Source organism: Vitis riparia, chromosome 4 (assembly GCF_004353265.1).
Source record: "Vitis riparia cultivar Riparia Gloire de Montpellier isolate 1030 chromosome 4, EGFV_Vit.rip_1.0, whole genome shotgun sequence".
In the NCBI taxonomy this organism is placed as follows: domain Eukaryota; kingdom Viridiplantae; phylum Streptophyta; class Magnoliopsida; order Vitales; family Vitaceae; genus Vitis; species Vitis riparia.
Window position 1 is genome coordinate 14753706 of NC_048434.1, and position 15568 is coordinate 14769273.

Here is a 15568-nt window from a genome sequence, read left to right on the forward strand (position 1 = left end):
AAGGTTGAACCACTTAGCTATGCAGCACTTTGAAGATATTATTGTACAATAAATATATATAAAAATACTCGTGTTTTTCAAATTTTTATCATATCAAAACCATTAAACAAATGCAAATATTTATATTCATATTTATTTTTATAATAACCATCAAATTATAAATATGAAAATAATATAAATTAATTAATATAATAATTTTTAAAATTTTAAAATAATAAAATACATAGACATATAAATAAAATTAAATATTATAATTTTCTTTCATCTTAAATATATCTTCAAACTTTAATATTATATATGTTTTATTTAATAAAATTTAATACGTTTATATTTATCTTTATGATATAATTTGATATATCAAATATAAAAAATTAAAATATTATTAAAATTTTTAATTATATATATTTTAAATTTATATAGTATATAAATTATATATTTATTGTCATCAGTTTGACCGTAGTTTAACCATAGTCTGACCATTGAACCATGAATCGATAATTTTTTCGGTTCAATGATAGGTCCGGTTCTGAAAACATTAGGGATAATTAAGCATAGGAAGCATGGTAAAAAATCGTTCAAGTATGCTAGTGAGAGATTACTCTAAACCTGCTGGAGTGGTTGAGGTGGAGATACTAGCTTTGATAGAGGGCTTGTTGCAAGCTAAAGCCTTGTGTCTTTTCAACCTAAATGTTAAAGGCAACCATTGTTGTTAACTCATAGATGTCTGATAGGGGGAGAGGCTCATGGAAGTTCAATAGTTGGCTCTGATGTTGCTAGTGAAATAGAATGCTTTTTCTCTTGGATTCCTCGCGTAGCTAATCAAGCTGTAAAACATTAGCTAAGCAACAAGAAAAACACTTTATTTATTTTGTTGGAGACCTTTTTCCTTTTTGAGTATGTAGAGCTTTTATAGTTTGTGCAGATTGTATCGAGTTTTGTTGAGCAGTGCATTTCTACTTTTTTATCAGCAATTGTACATCTTGGAAGGACTGCTCATCCCCTTTTGTATTTACCATTTGATGAAATGAATATATTTTGTTTCAAATAAAAATAAAAAAAAAATTGATGAAAAAATGTCTATGACATTCTTTTGATGACATGCACAACCAATGTCAACAAAAGGGGGAAAGAGTTTGTCCTTATCTAAGGCCCATAGAAACATTCTATCAAGCCTTGGCCTCCCTGTTGATCAACACAATGAAGAAGAGACAAGAAAGCTACTAGTTAGATTTGGGATAAATTCAAAATCAGAGAAGAGTTGATTTAATGTAGGACTTTAGAGAAGAGAAAAAGAGTGGGTGAAGGAAAGGATGCAGGTTACGACATAGAACACTTAGGAAGTGATAAGAACTGATAAGATACCTCCTAATTAGATTTAGAGTGAAGTTCAAATTAGGAGAATAGTTGATTTATTGTTGGCCTTTAACCTAGAGAAGAGGAACTGGAGGAGAGGATGCAGATTACAATGCTGACATTGACTGTGTGACGATGGGATTTTGAGTTTTTGCTTGCAAAATGTTTGCCATTAAATGCCTGGTTATTGTCTTTTCCATGTATGAACATGGTTATGCGTTCTTTACTTGTTTAGTCATTTTCAGAAGTTCATTTGTTTCATAATTTCGTATTGTTCTGTTTTATATGTTTATGTCGTCTTTGTTTGTGGTTTTGATGTGACATGTAGGGTGCAAGATGTTGCTGAGTTACTTGGTATGATGGTCGAAGACCACAAACGCTTACAACCTAATGTGAAGACCTATGCGTATGACTTTTTTCTATCTCAACTAATTCAAAGAACTTTTAATTATTTACTTACTATCATTGCCAGAAGATTATTTCAGTTTCAGTTGGTATTTGCCTTCATGAATGCTTATTTATAATCCCAAGGAACTGTTAGTCTATTTTATTACTTAATGTTTAACATATAAGGCTATGTAATGCTGAATCTTGTTGCCCTCTTTCTCATAATTTCTAGGCTGTGGATCTGATATTTTCAGACTGGGTAAAATGCATGCAGAACTATAAAGTATAATCAAGTTTTGACTATGCTGTCAATCTCCAGCGATCTATTTACTAATTATGGAGTAAAATAGCATTTTGACTTTATGGCAGGATTGACCTTGAGCTTGCCCAGTTCAAGCTCAAGTCTTGGAAAGAGATCCCCTATTGTCTCATAATCATGCTTGTGTGAGGAGAGGATGGTGGGAATGTCCCACTTTAGTCTGTCACCCAAGAGAGGTTCATTTACATCCTTGAGAATTAGGGATTGAAAAAGCAAAACTTGTGAAGTTGGGCATATAGTTGCGCTTAAAGTGTGCCTAGGTCCAAGGCTCAACCACTCCCTAGTTATAATCAAGGATAAAAATATAGGTTTTGAAAGATATATCGACAACTTGATTTTACAGATATATCGGTGGATATTTTGACGCAAAATATCGATGTGATGAAATTAATCAAAATTCATGAAATTTTTGGAAAAAACTTTAAGAAATAATGAATAAGAAATAATTTACATATTCAAGTTTTTCTTTTAGAAAAAAGCAATATATGTATAATATATTTTGTGACATTCTATAATAATATACAAAATTTAAAGACTTTAAATTTAAATTTATAATATATTTAGTTTGGAAAAAGTTTTTTATTTAAAAATATTGATGATTTTATTTATAAATTTATATTTTTTTTGTATTTAATTATTATGTAAAAGGTATAGTAAAATAATTAAAATTAATTTATTCATAATAATTTTATTTTAATTAATTTATATAATATATATCAATTTGTATGGACAAGTATGGCACAAATAAAGCTTGGGTCCAATGGTTGTAGCCAACCAAGCTCACACTTGAGCTCCTAGGTTTGATCCTTGGTTTGGTGGTTGTGCAATTTAATTTTAGTTTCTTGGCTTAAGAAACAATCCCACATTGGAACTAGAAAGGAAAAATTTACTTGAATTTAATAAGGAACCCATTGTAATGGGCTACAACTCTTCTTTGGCTGAGTGGGCTTTCTCTAATTGGGTTGGATGTGCTTTCCCTAGCATATGGATTTTTTCAAAGAAAAGGTTGGTGCTGAGGTGGCATCAATTAAATTGGTGATAATACCAATAAATCGATACAATATTGGTATGTCGCCAAAAAATTGGGGAAAAATGTAAAAAAAATTGGAAATTTTGGTGAAAAGAGAAATCATTGTAGATTTTGTGTTGGGCCCGCCCGATATCTGATATTTTGATGAAAAATCGGTGACAGATACTGATTTTTTCATCCTTGGTTATAGTGCCTTACTCGCTAAGGCATGCACCTTGTTGGTGCATGTCATATCTGTGTTATTTTTCTTTTTTAAGCACTTCCATTCTTAAAATTTCCACTTGTATACTGAAATTTGTATAATTTCATTACTTTTTGTTGCTTGGATTGGATTTTGGACCATATTCTATAAAATTAATATGCATCCTAAGTTCCATTTCACTTTGCGTAGGCATGTGCCTTGCACCTTTTAAAATTGTGGGCTAGGCAATTGGAAGTGGTAGCTTTTGGTTAGTAGGTTAAACTGAAGTATTACTACCATTATCACACAAAGAGCATGACAAGATCCTTTTTTTTTTTCTTCCAGCTAATGAGAGTGTGATACAATTTTAAGTTTTCTCTCTTTTAAGCATAGATTAGTATCTTAGGACACTAGTGATTCACCAGAGCCTCCAATACCATGGGTAATGTTGGCTATGCTCATTAGGTACATGTCAACTGCAGGTATTGCATCCTTTACCTCATCTCGTTCCTTTTGATTAATTGATTCAGGAGCAACAAATGAAATTGTTGATGTCCATGCTATTCTATTCTTTTAGATCTTCTATATTGGTATAGTGGAAGTTATGCATTGGACCTTAAATTATTTTTACCTATGATCCAGTGAGACTATCTGACAGCACTTTATATTTAGGGAAGAATTTTTTTTTTTTTTTTTTTGGTTTTTTTTTTTTTCAAGCAATATCGTTATAAGGTTTTCTAGCCTAAAGTGTAACAATTTCTTGCTTTAAGAGTTTTCATGTATGAATGACATTTTCTCTTATATTCATTTGTGCTTGACCAAGATTAGATTAGCTAAATCATTTGCAACAAGAGCTCAAATCAAAATTAAGAGAATTAGTAAGAACAAGGAAAAAGTTGGAACAAACTCACATTGCTAAATAAAAAATAAATAAATAAATAAAAATTGAAGAAATTTGAGGGAGAAAAAAAAAACTATTATTTTCTCTTCTTTTCAAATTGATTATTGTATTAATATTTATACATGAATGACAGATGTCATCTGTGTTGAAAAAGAAATCTAATCCTTGATTTTAGGAGAGAAAGCCTCTTATAAAATCAGGAAATAAAATTAAAATAGGAAATACAACTGTCACAGTTATGGCACAACCCTAACACAGTTGTGACACGACTATAACATAACTATGCACACAACTATAAATTCTGGATTTCCTCCAGATTTCCAGAGCCCTCTAGCTGAGTTGTAAATGTTGATCATTCCTAGCTTGGATCTCAAGTCTTTAAAGTTGGTTCTAGAAAGTGCCTTGATAAGGATGCTTGTTGTCTGGAGAGCTATTAGAGTGTAAACTAATGAAATTGTCTCTTCTTCTATCTTTTTCTTGATAAAATGATGATTTATTTCCACATGCTTTGTCTAATCATGATGAATTGGGATCTTAGGGATACTTATGGCAGCTTGATTGTCACAGAACATCTTCATGGAATCTTTTACTAGAATTTCCAGCTCGTTTAGGAGTCTCTTTAACCACATTCTTTCACAGACACCATGTGTCATAGCTTTAAATTCTGCTTATGCGCTACTCTGAGTTATAACAAATTTTTTCTTGCTTTATGAAGTAACTAGATTCCCCTAATATATAGGAATATCCTAAGGTTGATCTTCAGTCAATTATGGAGCCAATGTAGTCTGCATTTGAAAAGATTTCAATGTTTCTCTTTTGTGTTCTTTTGAAATAGAGTCCCTTTCCTATAGTCATTTTGAGATATCTTAAAATACGATACATAGTTTTCATATGCTTTTCAATTGGATTGCTCATGAATTGGCTAACCACGATGATTAAAAAAGCAATGTTTGGTCTTATGTAGGAGATAAATGAGTTTCCCCACAAATCTATGATATCTCCCTTTATCCATTGGAGCACTTCCATCGACAATTCCTAGTTTAGTAGTGTTGTCCAAAAGTGTGTCTACAGGTTTACAACCAAACATTCTAGTCTTTTTTAGTAAGTTTAGAACATACGTACATTGGAAGACCACAATACCCATTTTTTATCTAGCAATTTCTATCCCAATAAAATATTTGAGATTCCTCAAGCCTTTAATTTCGAACTCATGAGCAAGAAAACTCTTGAGTTTGCCTATTTCTTCCTCATGATCTTCGGGCAGGATTATGTCATCCACATAAACGATGAAAATGACAATTCTTCCCTTAGTTGTGTGTTTTACAAATAGAATGTGGTTAGACTAACATTGGGAGTAACTAAACCTCTTTATGACCTTGGTAAAACGATCAAATTAAGCTCGAAGAGATTACCTGAGACCATATAGAGATTTTTTTAGTTTGTAGACTTTGTTAATGTTTGTCTCAATCACAAGACTTAAAGGAATTTCCATGTATACTTCTTCTAAGTCACCATTGAGGAAGACATTTTTAATGTCTGATTGATGAAGAGGCTAATATTGGTTAATAGCTAACAACAATAGAACATGAATTGTGTTTAATTTGGCAACTAGAATAAAGGTTTCTTGGTAGTCAATTCCATAGGATTGTGTAAATCCCTTAGCAACTAATTGAGCTTTGTACCTGTCAACAATACCATTTTCTTTGTACTTGACTATGAAGATTCACTTACTCTCGACCGAATTCTTTCTTTTTGGAAGTAATGCAAGCTCCTATGTCCCATTCTTTTCAAGAGTTTGGATCTCTTCCTCAATAGCTATCTTCCATTCAAGTATTTGTAAGGCTTCCTAGATATTGTTGGGAGTCTGAATCTTCGCAAGTTGGGTAAGAAAAGCTCGATAACTTGGTGACAAACTCTTAGAAGATAAAATTATAAATCGGATGATTTGTGTAAGATCTTACTCCTTTCCTTTTGGCAATTGACAAATTGAGTTCATCATCTTATGACTCATTAGGATTAGAATCAATGTTACCTAAGTGTGTCTATTTTGGGATTGAACTATGTTCGGTTTCATGTACTAGCCCAGAATGTGTTCGTTGCTCTATATCTTCTTTAGACTTCTTCTTTTTCCTTGAGTAGATAATAAACTCATTGTTATTGATAGTCTGAAATTGGTTTGGGTGAAGAGAAGTACTCTGCTCAATGTTTATGGATTCAGTAGTTTGTAACATGAGATGTGGAACATGAAAGATAGAATTAGAGTTGTGAACTATAACAGACTCAAGTGTTTGAGGTTCAGTTATGGCTTCTGTTTCCCGAAACTAGCCTTCCTAAATTCTATTCTCCCCCTGAATATCGGTTTTGGAGTAATAGGGTTGTTTTTCAAAGAATGTTACTTCCATGAAGGTGTAGAACTTTTTTGTGATGGAGGGTAACACTTATAGCCCTTTTGGTTTGGAGAGTATCCCATGAAAATACATAGTGGCCTTAGGCTCAAGCTTACTTCGATGTTGTTGGGGAATGTGAATAAAGGTTGAGCAACGACGCACTTTTGGTGGAATGGAGGAGATGAGTCAACTCCTAGAGTATGATTCAAGAAAGACTTTGCGCGGTCTTTGAAAACTTAAGACACAGGAAGACATTCTATTGATAAGATAGGTTGTAGTAAATACAACTTCTCCCTAAAAAATTCTTTGGAACATGGGAGGAGAACATAAGGGCCCATGCAACTTCTAACAAGTGTCTATTATTTCTCTTAGCTATCCCATTTTATTGAAAAGTATCAATGTAAGAATTTTGATGAACTATACCTTTTGTTAATATCAATTCCCTTAGGATAGAATTGAAATAATCTCTTACATTTTCAATTTTCAACACTTGTATTTTGGCATGGAATTAGGTTTGGATCATGCTATAAAAATTTTTGAAAATTTGACCCACTTCTATTTTGTCTTTCATCAAGAATATCCAAGAAATTCTAATATGATCATCTACAAAGGACACAAATCATCTAGTCCTTATATTCTTTATCTTAAATGACCACCGAAGATCACTATGTATCTTGGAAAAAGAATGAGATGATTTGTATGGTTGAATTAGATAGGACTTACAAACGTGCTAGGATAATTGACAAATTTCACACTGAAAAACATCCAAACTTTTAGTGAATAATGATGGAAAGAGTTTTTTGAGATACAAGAAACCAGGATGTCCTAGATGGTTGAGGTTGAGGTTGAGGTTTTAGTCAAGAGTTTTTTTGACATAACATTACTATCTTTATTAGAACTAAAAACAAAAAGAGATCGTTTTTCATCAATTGATGGTTGAGGTTGTCTTTCAATATAATCAGTCACTTCGAAGATATGGAGTCCCAAACACACTTCAGCATTGCCAATTGTCCTCCCTAAATTCAAGTCCTAAAAAACACAATGGTATGAGAAAAATTTAGTAACACAATTCTTTTCCTGAGTGAGCTTACTAATGGATAACATATTGCAATCCAAGTTTGGAACCAAAAGAACAGAGTTACGAGTTAGGTCCTTAGAGATGACAATAGAACCTATACCAACCACCTTTGAGAGAGAACCATCAACTATATGAACTATATAATTTCTAGAACAAGGTGTATAATTTTGAAAATTTGTGGCATCTCCAGTCGTAATTAGAAGCTCCTGAATCAACAATCCAAAAGCTCAAATTTTCCTTTTTTACCTTCAAGGTAGCAAGAAAATTACCTTTTTGAGTTAAGGATCCAGACTTGATGATAGAATGGGAGGAATTTGCCCCTAGTTGGGATTAGTTGAACATTTTTTGCAATGGTTCCAATTGCTCTTTGCTGAACGGACTGTAATTAGGTGTTGTTAGGTTATCCTCAATGATGACATGGTGTCCTCAACTTTCTCTATCATTTTGAGGATGTGACGACTTGTAATCCACTGGTTTCCCATAGAATTTCCAGCACATGTCTTTGGTGTGACCTGGTTTTTGGTAGTGATCACACCAAGGTCTCCTTTTTCTTGGTCAGTTGTCATTGGAAGGATAAGGAGGACCCCGTGCCTCTACAGCTGAACCCTTAGTTAAGGGTTGGTTGGTTTGTGGCCCCAACATGACTTTCTTTCTACTTTCTTCTTGGCGTATTTCTAAGATAATATCTCAGATGTTGGGTAAAGGTTTACTTCCCAATATCTTGCCTCAAACTTCATCTAGATTTTTGTGCAGCCCTAATAAACTTTTTAGGTCTGTTTTTTCTCAACAATCTTCTTGTATTTGATTGCATCCATTGGACAGTCCCATTTGATGGTCTCGAACATGTCCAACTGTTGCCAATAGCGAGCTAGGAGATTGAAATATTGAGTGGCAAACAAATCACCTTGGCGTAAATCATGGAGGATCCCTTCTATTTCAAATGCCTCTGTTGTGTCTTCTATATCGGAATAAATGTACTTTACTTCCTAGATTTCTTGTGTCATTTCATAAAGTATAAAATTTCCCCCTGTGTCATTGTTTATCAAGTTAATTAACCAAAATATAACCATGTTATTCTCAACCTTCCATCCTTTGAATTTCGGGTCTTCTTTCATAGGTTGAGGCACTGCACCAGTGAGGTAGTCATCCTTCCCTCTACTGCATATGAACATCATGATTGCGTGCGACCATTGAAAATAGTTTTGCCCATTCAGTTTGTGTCCAGTAATGATAAGAGTAACACTATCTAATCCTTCATTATTGCTCAATGAGTGGAGGTGACTTCTAAGGTTGAGGAGTCCTTCTTGGTGGCCATTATGTATTTGGTCATGGATGGATTGAATGGTTTAGAATTAGCTTTGATACCACGAAGAAATTTAAGGGAAAAAAATACTTCTTTATTTATATATGAATGGTTGAGGCCATCTATCTTAGAAAAGAAATCTAATCCTTGATTTTAGGAGAGAGTCTCATAAAATCAGGAAATAAAATTAGAATAAGAAATACAACTGTACCACAACTGCGACACAACTGTAACACAGTTGTAGCTATAACACAACTATGTCACAATTGTAGCTGTAACACAGCTACAACTGCAACATAGCTGTGCAGACAACTGTACATTCCGGATTTCCTCCAGATTTCCACAAAACTAAAGAACAATAATCCTTAGGGCATAACTAGAATCAGTATTAAGCTATAATAACTAATTATAATTGTCCTAACCCTAAGAATAATAGGAGAACAATTCCAAGTGTAATTGACTTAGTTACCTAAAGATAAAAATAGGAAATCTAAAAAAATAAGGAATCTGAAAAGATGAAAAAAACCTAAAAGATAGGGAAAATCCTCTAAAAGTAGGAAATTGTGTAATGGTAGGAAGCTAATCCAAAATGGACATGTATTCCTAACATTGCAAAAATTCTTCATACACTAGGCTGCATCATAAGTGGGGGTATCTTTGAGTCCTTGTAGGATGTTACTTACCATCTTATTTCTCTATAGGGAGCTGTTTCCAGAGAGTTTAGGGGCATTCATTTGGCATGATTTTGCTATACTTGAGAGAGGCTTGTTGAGACAGTAGGATTCAGTTTGGGTGGTCAACAGTTTGAGTTCCCTGCAGAAAACTTTAATTGATTTTTACTGGGCACTGGGCTGACGGGAATTGGGTTGTTTTTGAGATCACAATAGTAATGTGATTATTGCTTTCTAAAATAGATTAAATAGGTTAGGTTTATCTTACCTATCAATTTGATGGCATAAGGTGAGCCAGATGCCAACAAAAATCTTAATGCATTAGCAATCACCATTCATCGATGACAAGATGAAACAAACATTTTGTCATGGAAAGTTCTATTGACTGGTAAAAAAAAAAAAAACTTCCAAATTATAATGATTGGGTTCATCTCACGTGAAGTGGTTAACTGATGAAAATTAAAAAATTAAAAAAAAAGTAACTGCAGCATGGATTTATGCTTGCTATTCTTTGGGTGATCTAGATTGATGAAATGCTAGGACCTTTGAAGTCCAATGGAAGACTACATATATCTCGTGGAATAATATTTGTTAGCTTATTTTTATTAGGAGTTGACCAGGCATCAGAAGAGTGTGCAGTGACTTTAGGACTAAATTTCAATGGCAAATGGGTTGTGGGATGTTCAGTGATCAAGAGGGGCAGGGAGGTAAGCTTTTGCACAGCCAACTGGATTTGGATTGACGTATTATTAGAAAGTTTGTTTGAAGGGTGTTCATAAGGTGTTAGTAATCTTCAGATGGAGGGGTATTCAGCTATTATTCTCTTATGGATGTCTCAAGGAAAAAGAGGGCCGGAAATTAGATTCTTGGATCTATAGGATTATTGACCTTACAAAAGGACTGGGATGCTTCTTGTTTAGAATGCCTGATCAGCAACTGGATGGCATATAGCTTGGCCAAATGATCAGCACTTTTGTCAGAGGCGTTTGTTAGGGATACTTCTGTTCGCTTTTTCTGTGTTTGGTTTGAAGGATAGCTTGTACTTCTTCATTCTTATTTTAATTTATATCAATACAGTTTCTCTTGTTTCCTAAGAGCTTTATAAAGACCCAAGGGAGTATTCCCTATCTATAACAATGTAGGAAAGGCTGAGTATAAATATTGCAAGTATGCATTACATGTCATTGTGTATTTTTAACTGAACAAGAAAGTTTATTAGTTAAAGTGATCCACTACAGAAAGGAAAATTTGTGTTTCACACAAAATTAGTTAGCATTTAGTAGACAAACAATTTATTTCTTTAGTATTGATTTTTTTTTAAGAAGTTGTAATCATCTAAATTAATGGTTTGCATTTTGTGTTTTCTGCATCAGATTAGCCTTTTCCCTGTTGGCACCACATTGTTTTTCATTTTGTGAATAAAGTACATGTTATACCTTCAAATGGAACTAGTACCTATCCAATTTCTGATAATACTGTTAATTATTTTAAACCATCGTTCTCCTTGTTGAATTTGATGTCTTTTATTTGACCTAAAACATAAGTAAGATTCCACCTCTATCTTCAGGCTGCTGGTGGAGTGCTTGACCAAGTATTGTGTAGTACGAGAAGCTATACGACATTTCCGTGCCCTTAAAAACTTTGAAGGGGGAACTAAAGTTTTGCATGATGAAGGGAACTTTGGGGATCCACTTTCTTTGTATCTTCGGGCTTTATGTAGGGAAGGTATGCATAAGAAAATACTTATATTACCATGACAAATAGTTTCATTTTTATTAGAATCTCATTTCCTCTTCAATTTTTCAAATTTTAATCATTTGAAGGCTGTTAACTGTGTTAACTTAATAATGATCTCATGTAGAGAGAAAATTTTGCACAATGGGAATCAAGCAGTCCTTTGATTAAGGTCTCTAATCATGGGAACTAAAATTGTGACATATGAATGTTTATAAGGATGAAAGCTGTTTTGAATTTGTGGGGGCTAGAATTTGACACCTTGCTTAGAAGGATGAAAGCTGCTTCAGTCTGATGGGAGTGCTATTTACCATTTTCTAAATGATAGTTATTGAATAGAAAATTGTGTTAGTTAAGATCAAAACTCAAAAACATTTCAAAATCCTGAGTGACTCCATAACAGGAAGATGGCTTTGTCCTTAACAAGGAATGGCGTTTCATTGTACTTGAAGCAGTATCATTCAAAAAGCAGGTGTTTCTCTGGGAAACCCAATTTTTATTACTCATCTTCTGATGCCAACTTCTGTTTCATATAATCATTGAAACTTTCTTTCAGATTTATACTTACATGTTTTGATTCTTCAATATTGATGACCTTGTGCATGTCTATGTTTCTGTGTTAAAGGGTGAACTTACAGAGTTTGGCTGTCCTTTGCAAGAACTATGTCACCAATATTCTTCCTTCTTTTCTGGCCTTCATTCTAGGAATTTAGTGATCAATTGTTGCATTTAAGCATTTTGTTCATCTTCTGGAATTTCTTTAGTATCTAAAAGTTTTCATGCTTTCTTTTTTAAACACCACTATGACAATCATTTGGCTGTTCTCCTGATAATTTCATCTTCAATGCATTTTACTGATAGTATGTACCAATAACATTTTCCTCTCCATTTATCCTCAAAGATAATTGCATTCATCTCCAAGCTTACAACCGAAAAAATAGTAAGCAATGCCAACTGCCATAACATCTTACTACGTGTACTTTTGCAAGACTTGTTAAGGCTAGTATCATCATATCTGCAATGTATCTAGAAGGAATCCAAGGAATGCCTAGAAGCCAAAATAACATGTGCAGCAAGCACAAGGCAATCGGACTACAAACAGAAAAGTGATTCTCAATCTCATCACTGTTTATGCAAAGGACACATCACTCTGGACCAAAGTCCTCCTAGGACCTCCTGATTAATAACCATTTATCAGTTTTATCTTTTTGTTGGCCTCTATCAGTGCAAAAACCTTGATTGTAGGTGAAACTTTGGACTCCTTTATAAAACTAGTTTGACAGAGTAATATGAGGTACTCACTCTTAATAAAAGCTAGGAAAAAAGGATTTGGAGATCATACCTTCTCATTAGGGATCAAAGGGATGGATAAATATAGTTCAACAGTGCATGACAATTGATAGATGATTAATTTCCCAACTTACAAATTATGAAGAAATGAAAGATTCCAAGAAAAAGTTGAAGAGGATTGCTCAAGAACAAGGGCAATAGGGTTGTCTCTACTCTCTTGAAATAGGAAATTGAAGCTGAAGATATTGATCTCTTCGCTGTAAATCTCTCCAGAACCAAATAATATATGTTAATGAACAAACTGGATGAAATCTTGGATAACCTGGTAGATAGCTTCAGCCACAAAATTATATGTATTTTTTATTTGATTTTTGAACAGGACTAACCTGGTAGGACAACTTCATTTATCTGAAAAGATAAATACAAGACAGACGAGCAAGGATGTACAAAAAGAAGTTTTAAAGTAACCAAGTGTCAAGCCCCACAAGAACTAACCCAACCTTACAAATAAAAACCAAGGTACAAAGAATAGAAACATAGCACATTCAAGGGGGAGGAAAGTCTCCAACAAAAAAGGCCAAATGCTTAGCTCATTGTTTGGCTAACTGATCTGCGACTTGGTTGGATTAAAGGGGAACCCAAGCGAGGGAGCAACCCAACTCACTGACAACATCCATAATTTTGTGCATCAAATGGTCAAACTTCCATGAAGCTCTTTCCTTGTTAATAACCTAAGATATAATAGTAGCCTGCAAAAGACCCTCTAACAATGCCAATATCTTTGCCTTTATAGCTAACCCCACTCCTTCCTGCTTATAGAAGAGACTCAACACTGTACTAGAGTCATCTCTAATCACGCCTGCAATACCCATCTGACTAGGGTTACCCAAGGAACATCCATCAAATTTTTTACTTCACCAAACCTATTGGAGGGGGGGACACCAACCAATCAACACTTTCTTCATCAACCTGTTTGAGAAACAAACACTCTTCCAATCAAACATAAAAGAAACAAAGGGAAGGTTAACTCAGTGACTAAGGCCCAAAGGGAAGGTTAACTCAGTGACTGAGGCCCAAAAGGAAGTTTAAAAGTAAATCAAGTCCCAAATGGCATCCATAGATCTCCATCCATCTTTGAAAATCCTCTCCAACCTGATAATTCATATCAAGGATAAAACAACCACCTGCTAAAGAACCTTCTCTTTTGGAATGAAGAAAGAGACAATTGGCCAATTCTCTACTCTTTATACACATACTACAGTAATGTGGACTAAGAGGTTTGTAAGGCCGGCCGCCTCAATTGAAGCATATCGTTGGTATTAACACTCTTCTTAGCCACAAGCCTAGTAAAGGCCTTAACCTTTGGTAGAGCTTTTGAGTTCCAAACTAAATTTTCAAATCAGAAGTTTTGATGAAAATTGAAATTCCAAGATGGACTAGTAAAGGACTGACCTACAGCAAAGAAGATGAGCATATTCCTTGTTTTTGTTTTTCCTTTTCTATGACTTGAAGGATCACTCATCCTTCCTCTATCCTTTTATCCCATAGTTTAAAAAATTCTTTGTTTCCTATTATAAAGGGGGGGGAATGAAATTAGTCGTTTACAACATGCCAAGGTGTTTTCAATGTTGCTTGAGTCTGGATTTTTGGCAGTTGAGCTTTGTTTGGCTTCTTTAGGGCAGTGAACAAGCTTAAACAAGATGGCCGACAAAACCAATATTTAGTTCTCCATGAGCAACTTTTCATTTACTAGCTTTGATAAATATGAAGTTTCTAAATGACAATCACTGAAGTCAAAAGTAAAAATTAAAATAAAAAAAGTATGAATATCTTTTTCTAAATTTTGTATAATTCACTTGTAATTGCCATTTTAGTTTATAATCACTCTAATTTGTGATTTAAATGGCTGTTATTTATTTAATTATTATTTATATATTTCTTTTTTTATTATTATTTTATTTGTTCTGCAGCCTTAATTTGAAACACGTGTTATTAGATAATAGCAATGCTTTCAAATATCCTCTTAGTGTTGTCTATTGTAAATCCTTTAGGTTTATTGCTGTCCATGGCTACATTATGCATCATCTTTTGAGATTAAACAACTACTCACAGCTTTTAATCAATATTTTGAATCTATTTGGTGGGACCTCACTTTTGGTGTGATGTTTGAAATTAGGAAGGATTGTTGAGTTACTAGATGCTTTAGAAGCCATGGCCAAAGATAACCAACCAATTCCACCAAGAGCCATGATTTTGAGCAGAAAATACCGTACATTAGTTAGCTCATGGATTGAACCTTTACAAGAAGAAGCTGAACTTGGATATGAGATTGATTACATAGCAAGGTGTGTACATTTGCTTACTATTAATGATCAGCATGTTACAGTTTCATTCATTTATTTACTTACTGGAAAATACCTGTCTCATTCTTAGACATGAACTGTGGCTATTAAAATATATGTTCTCCTTACATTTTTCTTTGAACTTATTTCAATCCTCTCCTCGTTTTTCTATGACATCTTTTACTTTTTGGGCTTCTTCAAAAATGCTGAAGACTAGGTTCATTACCAATCTACCACTTCCAGTACCTTGGAGAGCATGCCTCTGTAGTTACCTTCAAACTATGAAATTAAAGAAGGAAAAATTACAAATAAAGAGGAGCTATCTTTGAGGATCTAGTAGGAACCCATCATGTAGTGTAGAGACGGCCTAGGTTCCGCACAAAGTAAAGAAATTTGCTTGTTTGTTGGCACACGGGAAAGTGAATACAAAGAGAACCTTCAAATGGAAAGGACTAAAAAAAGCTATCTCACCAATTGGTACACAATATGGAAGAGGTACAACTAGAGTATAGGTCATCTACTAATTCATTGTCACGTCAAATTATTTATTTATTCATTTTTTATAGGCAATAAAAAAAATTACTGATAGTAC

General features: G+C 33.7%; 1 protein-coding gene across 2 annotated transcripts in view; it reads left to right on the forward strand.

The window, feature by feature from the left end:
- The window catches only part of LOC117912613, a 58867-nt gene that overhangs the window by 23718 nt on the left and 19581 nt on the right, over positions 1–15568 (forward strand). For both annotated transcript variants that reach the window (XM_034827274.1, XM_034827275.1), the window contains exons 6-8: positions 1682–1759; positions 11178–11335; positions 14811–14979. In XM_034827274.1, the coding sequence (XP_034683165.1) occupies positions 1682–1759; positions 11178–11335; positions 14811–14979 (405 nt within the window). The remainder of the gene's footprint in view (positions 1–1681; positions 1760–11177; positions 11336–14810; positions 14980–15568) is intronic.